Source organism: Trichosurus vulpecula, chromosome 4, assembly GCF_011100635.1.
Source record: "Trichosurus vulpecula isolate mTriVul1 chromosome 4, mTriVul1.pri, whole genome shotgun sequence".
NCBI classification, from domain to species: Eukaryota; Metazoa; Chordata; class Mammalia; order Diprotodontia; family Phalangeridae; genus Trichosurus; species Trichosurus vulpecula.
In genome coordinates, this window is record NC_050576.1 from 161,492,926 (window position 1) to 161,500,817 (window position 7,892).

General features: G+C 50.1%; 1 protein-coding gene across 6 annotated transcripts in view; it reads left to right on the forward strand.

The window, feature by feature from the left end:
- The window catches only part of ARHGEF2 (Rho/Rac guanine nucleotide exchange factor 2), a 41,982-nt gene extending 34,441 nt beyond the window's left edge, over positions 1-7,541 (forward strand). For 5 of the 6 annotated variants that reach the window (XM_036755146.1, XM_036755148.1, XM_036755149.1 and 2 more), the window contains 12 exons: positions 29-277; positions 1,762-1,838; positions 2,074-2,243; positions 2,564-2,631; positions 3,194-3,394; positions 3,682-3,801; positions 4,209-4,276; positions 4,440-4,475; positions 4,683-4,733; positions 4,992-5,444; positions 5,806-6,004; positions 6,352-6,728. In XM_036755146.1, coding sequence (XP_036611041.1) covers positions 29-277; positions 1,762-1,838; positions 2,074-2,243; positions 2,564-2,631; positions 3,194-3,394; positions 3,682-3,801; positions 4,209-4,276; positions 4,440-4,475; positions 4,683-4,733; positions 4,992-5,444; positions 5,806-6,004; positions 6,352-6,425 — 1,766 coding nt within the window. In that variant the 3' untranslated portion in view covers positions 6,426-6,728. Of the gene's footprint in view, positions 1-28; positions 278-1,761; positions 1,839-2,073; positions 2,244-2,563; positions 2,632-3,193; positions 3,395-3,681; positions 3,802-4,208; positions 4,277-4,439; positions 4,476-4,682; positions 4,734-4,991; positions 5,445-5,805; positions 6,005-6,351 lie in introns of all 6 variants that reach the window. The other variant, XM_036755150.1, reaches the window with a different exon arrangement.
- The last annotated feature ends 351 nt before the right edge of the window (positions 7,542-7,892 follow it).

A 7,892-nucleotide genomic window follows, 5' to 3' on the forward strand; every position in this document is an offset into this window, starting at 1 on the left:
CTTCCTGACTTCCCTTGCTGTCCCCCAGGCAATGAAGAGGAACATCGGGACCTGACAACAGCCTTGGGGCTGGTGAAGGATTTGTTGTCAGCAGTAGACCAGGAGGTACATGAGTTGGAGAAGGGAGCTCGCCTGCAGGAGATCTATGGACGCACAGACCCCCGTGCCCAAGCTCCAGTGCCTGGCAAGGGTCCCTTTGGCCGAGAAGAACTTCTTCGTCGAAAGCTGATACATGATGGTTGCCTGCTCTGGAAGACAGCCACAGGGCGTTTCAAAGGTCAGTTCTTCATGACCCTGTGGCCTATGATCTGACACAGACAGAAAGAAAGACAGGCAGTTCATATCCGACCTTGAAGATAACCTTAGAGGAAGAGAGAGAGTTTTTGTCAGTTAAGTAAATTTATGGCCCTTGTTCCTATTGTTAACTGAAAGATAAACTGCCCTATGAGAGCATCATCATCCTCTATAGACCCCACATGCTTCCGAGGCAATGCTGAAGCCTTGGGGAGCTCCCAGTTTTAGACAGTGAGAGACAATTCTTCTGGGCACAGATGGATGGAACAAAAAGGTCTGCCCTAAAATCCCAGTGCTAAGCAGGCTGTTGGGATTTGATCTCCTGCAAGAAGGCTTGTGGAGGAGGGCAGTGGAAAGACAGGAGTGGACAAAGAGCAGAGTGGCTCCAGTGGGAGAATGAGGGCAGGTTTTCCCACTCCCCTTCTTCTCAGAATTGGTTTGCACTGGGAATAGATTCTCCTTGGTTCAAGTTAGCTCCACCAGAGCTAAACTGGACCTTTGTACTCTCTATAAAACTTCCAAGCTTCTGCCTTGGATCTTGTCAGTCTTCACCAACCTCCTCCTTCCTTCCACTCCCCTCTCTCCCATCCCTCCCACGCTGCAGCTAAGAATATAAACCATGGAGGTTATAAATAGCAAGGCTGGAGAGCTTTATTTTCTGAAGTATTTGACAAAACACCTCCCCTTCTCCCTGCCATGCCCAAAGGATTGTAAGGTCCCTAAGGGCAAGGGGGAAGAAGATGTCTCTCTCCAGAGCTGATTTCTCCATTTTATAGGATTGACCTTTGTTTCCTGCTCAGGAGCCCCACAGAGTCAGAGGGAGGGGAGGAAAAGTTCAGGGGAGGGAGCTGGAAAGACTGTGAAAAGGGAGCTGTTGGGCTGAAGAAAGATGGAATTGTTTAACCTGAAGATCAATCGGAGATTGGGGGTGGTGGCAGTAAGATTTGGTAAGGATCTTAGAGTCTGTGAAGGTTATTTCTGCAGCAGAGAGGGACCTGCTGTTCTTCTCCACTGACTATAAAACGAGAGGGTGTGGGCATATGCTGCAGTAGGAGGGATTTAGGTTAGGTATCAAAAAGGACTTGAGTGAGTTGGAAAGTATGGGAACTGCAGTCTAAAAAGGAATGGAGAATTTGATTATAGGAGATAGTCACATCGGACCGGATGGGGCATCAGTTGTCCTGTCCAACGGCATGGAATAAATTGAATGAGCCTTCAAGTCCTCTGCCAGCCCAAGGTGAACCTAGAATTTCACAAGTCACTTCCTCCCTGCCCTTCACCCGCATTTCTGAAATGTAGAAAGGAAGGATATTTGAAGAATTTGAGAAGAAAGGCAAAGATTGGGGGAAGGAGAGGAATTAGGAGCTATCACCTAGTGAGGCAAGACTGGTCTGAGTTGAGAGATAAGAGAAAAGGAAAATCAGGTTTCTAGTTCATCCAATGCTGACCTGTCACCCCTTCTGCCAGATGTGCTGATGCTGCTGATGACAGATGTGCTAGTGTTCCTTCAGGAGAAGGACCAGAAATACATCTTTCCTGCCTTGGTAAGACCATCTCTCTCCTTTCCTACCTCTCAGTCAGGTAGGCATCCCAATCCCAAAGAATTTTAGAGTCTCCAGAGTCCATTTTTTCCTTTGAGTTGGCAAGATACCAGGCCCCTACCCCAACCCCATAGTTCTGACAGATCTTTAAACACTTTGAAAAGACAAATTTCCTAGGAAGTCTGAGATGTTTGGACTCCTCAACTCCCTCCTCTTTTCTCTCTCCCTTCTCTGTCAGGATAAGCCAGCAGTAATCTCACTGCAGAACCTGATTGTTCGTGACATTGCTAACCAGGAAAAGGGGATGTTTTTGATCAGTGCTGCTCCCCCTGAAATGTATGAGGTCCACACAGCCTCTAGAGAGGACCGGAACACTTGGATCCGTGTCATCCAGCAGAGTGTGCGTGTGTGAGTATTCAAGGGAAGGCCCGTGTCTGCCTCTCCATGTATGTCAATCAACAGTATTTATTGTGTTGAATGTTATATATTGGGGGGGGAGGTGCTGTTTAGAGCCTAGACCAGATCTACTGCCTTCTTTTGTAAAGCAAAGATTGACTACATGAGCACAACCAGGGCTAGGGAGTTGGTCAGTCTAGAGCATGGTATAAGTAGGTGGTGTCCTGGAAAGAGGAAACAGCAGACATGAGAGGTCATAGGTGTACCTTAACCTTTGGCCTCTAAGTCCTTTCCCACCTTCATCTCCAATTTGCCCCATCTCTCCATCATAGGTGTCCATCCAGAGAGGACTTCCCCCTGATTGAAACAGAAGACGAGGCCTATCTTCGACGGATCAAAAGTAAGCATCATACCCATGCCCTTGGTTATCCCACTCTAGAATTTTTTCTTCCTTTTTTTTTTTTTTTTCATCACAATCACTACCAACCAAGTGCCCTTCACTTAAAGCCCTCCCCTACAAATAGCAATCCTCCCTTGTAACAAGTATAGTAAAGGAAAAATAGATCCAGACATTGGCCATCTCTGAAAAGATGTCTCCTCTGCACCTCTAACCCATTAGCTCTTGGCCAAGAGGTGGGAAGCATCTTTCATCAATCTTGGTCATTACACTCTTGTCTTTCAAAGTTGTTTTCCTGGTTCTGTTGACTTCATTCTGCATTAGTTTATACAAGTCTTCTCAGGTTTCTCTGAATCCATCATCTTTTCTTATGGTGCTGTCATGTTCCATTACATTCAGATACCATAATTTGTTCACCCATTTCCCAACTGATGGATACTCACTTTGTTTCTCTAGCTTCTTTTCCTCTGTCCCTGACTCCTGCTCATCCTGGAGCCTTCTGGCTTGGTTCCTCTCACCCTCTTTGCCCTTTGTCTTTCCCTCCCTGCTTGCCCTGTGTCTTCAGCGGAGCTGCAGCAGAAGGACAGGGCGCTGGTGGAGCTGCTGCAGGAGAAGGTGGGACTCTTTGCTGAGATGACCCAGTTCCAGGCAGAAGAAGATGGAGGGGGTGGAGGGCCACTGCCCACCTTGCCTCGTGGCCTCTTCCGCTCTGAGTCCCTGGAATCCCCTCGTGGGGAGAGACTGCTGCAGGACGCTATCCGTGAAGGTAAGAGAGCCCTCAGGGATAGACCACAAAGACACACTTCGTCCAGAATCCAGATGTGCACACACAGACATAGGCCTGAATACACTGTGCTTAACCTTATCTCTGATGTGCCTGGGATGGCCATTATCTTTCCCCTCCCCCATCCCTACCTCACATGGGTATGCCTCTTATTTCATTTTATCTGACATTCCCCTTGATGTTCAATACTTAGACGTTAGGGTTAGTTCCCTTTTTATTTAGTACCCAGCTCTTTCCCCCTGACCTTCTCTTTTCTTTCCTTCCCCTAGTGGAAAGTCTGAAGGACCTGCTAGTTGGGCCTGGGCTAGATCTGCCCTTGCCACCGCGGGAATCAGCCTTGTCCTTGGAGCCTGACAGCAGTGGCAACACCAGCCCTGGGGTCACTACCAGTGAGTGTCCAGGGCTAAGGGGGTTGGAGGACTCCGAGGGAAAGTAGGCAGGACCAGAAGATGGTGACCAAAATGGGAGGAGTTAAAGGGAAAAAATGGAAAGAGACCAAGGGGAAGGAGATTGGATTGAGAGAAATTATAATAAGTAACAGGCACTTATGCAGCCATTTAAAGTGTGCCAAGCCCTCTGCCTATTTCACCTTACTGGAGCTTCTCAGGAAGTCTGTGAGGTAGGTATTACAGGTGTTAGTATACATTTTACAGCACAGAGGTCACTCTTCTGTGGTCACCTGTCTAGTTCATGTCAGGTGCAGGGTTTAAAGTCAGATCTTCCAGTCTTCCAAATCCAGCACCCTCTCCACTCTACCAAGAGTTTAGGCCCATCTCTTTCTTTTCTCCCCTGATAGATGGTGAAACAAGGACCTTCAATGGTTCCATTGAGCTCTGCAGAGCTGACTCAGATTCAAGTCAGAGGGTGAGTCCTCGGTGGGGGTCTCAGACCTGGCCATGATGGGGACTAGATGACTGGCCTCTATTCATCTAGGGTCTCTCTGTGGGGGCCGAGGGCCAATACCGTGGAGGGCTAAGGAGCTGAGTCCTGAATAGTCTCTAACTCCCTGTCCTTCTCTTCACTGTAGGATCGAAATGGGAACCAGCTGAGGTCTCCTCAGGAGGTAAGATGGGATGACAAGGTAATAAGGTTGATGATGAAAGGATCAGGAGAATCAAGGCCCCTGACCAGAAAAGCAATTAGAGCCTAATTTAGGGTGATGGCAAGACACATTACCTATCTGGGATCAGCTGACATGTTCCCCTCCACCCCTCATTTAGCCCTGAATCTGAATGTATGTGTCTTCTTCCCACCCCTCTTCTATCCTCAGGAGGCCCTGCAGCGACTAGTCAACCTGTATGGACTTCTCCATGGCCTTCAGGTGAGTGAGGACTGATTGGGGTATAGGGAACAAGGTCTAGCATGGTAGAAGGGAGTCTGACTCTGAGGGGAAGTAAAATCAGAATGGAAAGCCAGTTCATAGAGGTGGGATGCAGGTAGACCCACTATTCTCAAGAATATTTCCCAGTACTTACAGCCTGGGTATCCCAGGAAGGATTGACTATACCAAGTCCTTAGTCGGGATGGTCAGGGAAGGAGAGTTGGGACCCATACACCCTCATTACTCACTCCACCCCAGGCAGCGGTGGCTCAGCAAGACACCCTGATGGAAGCAAGGTTATCCGAGGGCCCTGAGCGACGAGAGAAGCTAGTGTTGTCACGCGCCAACTCTCGAGATGGGGACGCAGGCAGGCCTGGGGGTGCCCCTGTGGCTCCGGAGAAGCAGGCCACAGAGCTGGCCCTGCTGCAGCGACAACATGCCTTGCTACAAGAGGAGCTCCGTCGATGCCGGCGTCAGGGGGAGGAGAGGGCAGCCGAGGCAGGCGGGTTAGAGGCTCGGCTTCGGGAGAGCGAGCAGGCCCGGGCCCGGCTGGAGCGTGAGGCGGAAGAAGCGAGAAGGCAACTGGCTGCCCTGGGCCAGACTGAGCCACTCCCAGCCGAGGCTCCCTGGGCTCGCCGGCCTCTGGACCCCCGGCGTCGAAGCCTCCCTGCAGGGGATGCCCTCTACTTGAGCTTCACCCCCCCTTCCCAGGTGAGCAGAGCCCCTCCCTTGTGTTTTGATGGGAAGTTGCCGATACACAGACATTGGAGAATCTAAAATGAGTGGGTTGTGCTGGGCCTTATTAGCATCGAGGGGATGCCTACTCAGTTATGGGCTGGACTGGACATCCCTCCATCACAGTAGACTGAGAAGAAATTGAGTGGTAGGCCTGAAAGAAATCCTAAGGTATTTCCTGAAAAGGTGTTTGGTGTTTGGAGCAGATAAGCCAAGGGCAGGTAGAAGATGGGGAGAGAGCACAGAGTAGGGTCTGAGGGTTCTTTCCAGCCCATGGCCTGAACCCACCCATGTAGAGTTAGGCAGTCAGTCTGGATCCTCTTCCCCCACCTACCAGGCTGTGCCCCAGATATGCCGAGGCCACGACCGCCTAGATCTGCCCTTGTCTACCCGCTCTATTCATCGTACCTTTGAGGACCGAGAGGGGCCTGAGCTAGGCAGTCCTGAGGAGCGGCTTCAAGACAGCAGCGATCCTGATACCGGCAGTGAGGAGGAGAGCTGTTGCAGTCGATTGACCCCACCACATAGCCCCCGAGGTGAGTCTCTGGAAGGTCAAAAGGAAGGCAGTTGGGACGTGAAGATAGTAAGGGATGGGTTGGGGGGCTCCCTTCATTTCCATCTCTGACTGCCTCAGCTCACTCATGGTCCCTGGAATGGCAGTGCTTATGAGAATTCTTCTGAAGGCAGAAGACCCTTGGGGATGGGGGCAGGCTGGTCTTCCCGTTTTTTCAGGTGCTGATTGGAAAGGAGTACTCTGGGAGGCGAGTTTCCTGTTTTGTCTGTGATTGGTTAACCACGGGGCCTCCGAAGAGGCAGGAAAGTTGGAAGTGGTGGGCATTTCCTTTCTGGGCCACTGCCCATTGGCCACCCTCTCTTTTTGCAGATTTCCCCCGAATGCAGGACATCCCAGAGGAGAGCGAGAGTCGAGATGGAGAACCTATTGCCTCAGAAAGTTAAAGGGGCTCTTCCCCCCTTCCCGATCCCCTCCAGGGCTATCACTGGAGGATGAAGAGTTGGGGGAGTAGCCTTTGGATGTCCATGTTACATAGGTGAGGGGGACACCTAATAGAACTGTAACTGTTGTGTGTCCCCCACCCCCACACCCCAGAACCTCCCAGCTCAGGGAGAGCAGGGTTGCTTGAGGGGGTCAGAAAGCTGTGGGATATGCCCTCTGGTGGCATCCACAAGCAGCACCGTAGATGCCAATTTTTCAGACCCCACCCTTACCCCCCCTCATCTGGAAAGATTTATTTATTTATTGTTTATTAGGTGGGTGGGAGGGAGGGACTTAAAGGACCAGGGACAAGGGAACCAAGCCATAAAGGGACAGAAAACCTGGCCCTTTAACACTACTGGGGGAGGGGGGAGAGGGAAGACCAACCAGGGGTTAACCCTTCAGTTACTGGACTGCAGCCCAGCACCCCTTACCCTCATATTTAAGTGGGGGCCAAAATTACCAGAACCCTTCTGCCTTTTAAAAAGGGATATGGACAGGGCAAGTGTCCCTCCCACTACAGACCTCCTAATGCTGCTCATTCCAACCTCCATTGTAGCTCCTGGGGGCATCCAGGGTTTCTAGGAACCCAGAGTGGTCTGGAGTGGAGATTGGGGTGGGACCAGTGGTAATGATGAGAGATCCATTGGGACCACAATGTTTTGGTGGTTTTTTTTGTTTCATTTTGTTTTTTGTACCAAAGCTGACTGCACGTGTTTTATATTTTTAAGAGAAGATCGTAGGCAATTAGAGATGCTGACTCCAACTACCCCATGTTTCAGAAGAAGCTTGGGGAATAAGGTTGGGCAACAATACTTGCTCATCATAATCTACCCTGGTGGGGGACCTTTTCTGGCCCCTCTCGCCAGCCTGTCTCCACTCAACCAGTTGGGAATGCATCAAGGAGGTGTAGGAAATATCTAGGGGCCTTGTGATCTGGTTTGAAAACCAATCTTGAATTTTGGTTTGGGGGATATTGTTAGCAAGTGTCAAATACCCTCCCCCCTGGGCCCCAGCACTTTTCTGATGATTTGATTGTAAAAAGACCAAGCACACAGAATTAAAGACAAGGAACCCCATGGACTTGCTTTTGTTGTATGCAGGAAAATGAAAATTTAAAGGAGCTTTCGGCCGGAAAATACTCTGTGTTTGGAGGCAGGTTCTCTCTTATGGGCAGTTGGAGTTCCCAGTAAGAGAACTTAGCCAGGTTTGAGCTGCTAAGCTGGAGACCATCTTTAGGGGGCTCGTCCGTAGTCCATCCATCTCTCCTCACGTCAAGTTCAGTTTAATGATCCATCAACAAGCATTTCTTTAGCTCTTCTGTGTACCAAGCACTGGGGATATAAAACTAAACAATATTACGTTCCACTTGGGGAGATGGTATATAAGGAGGTACAAAATCGATGCGCTACCAGGCTCCCTCTCAGGCA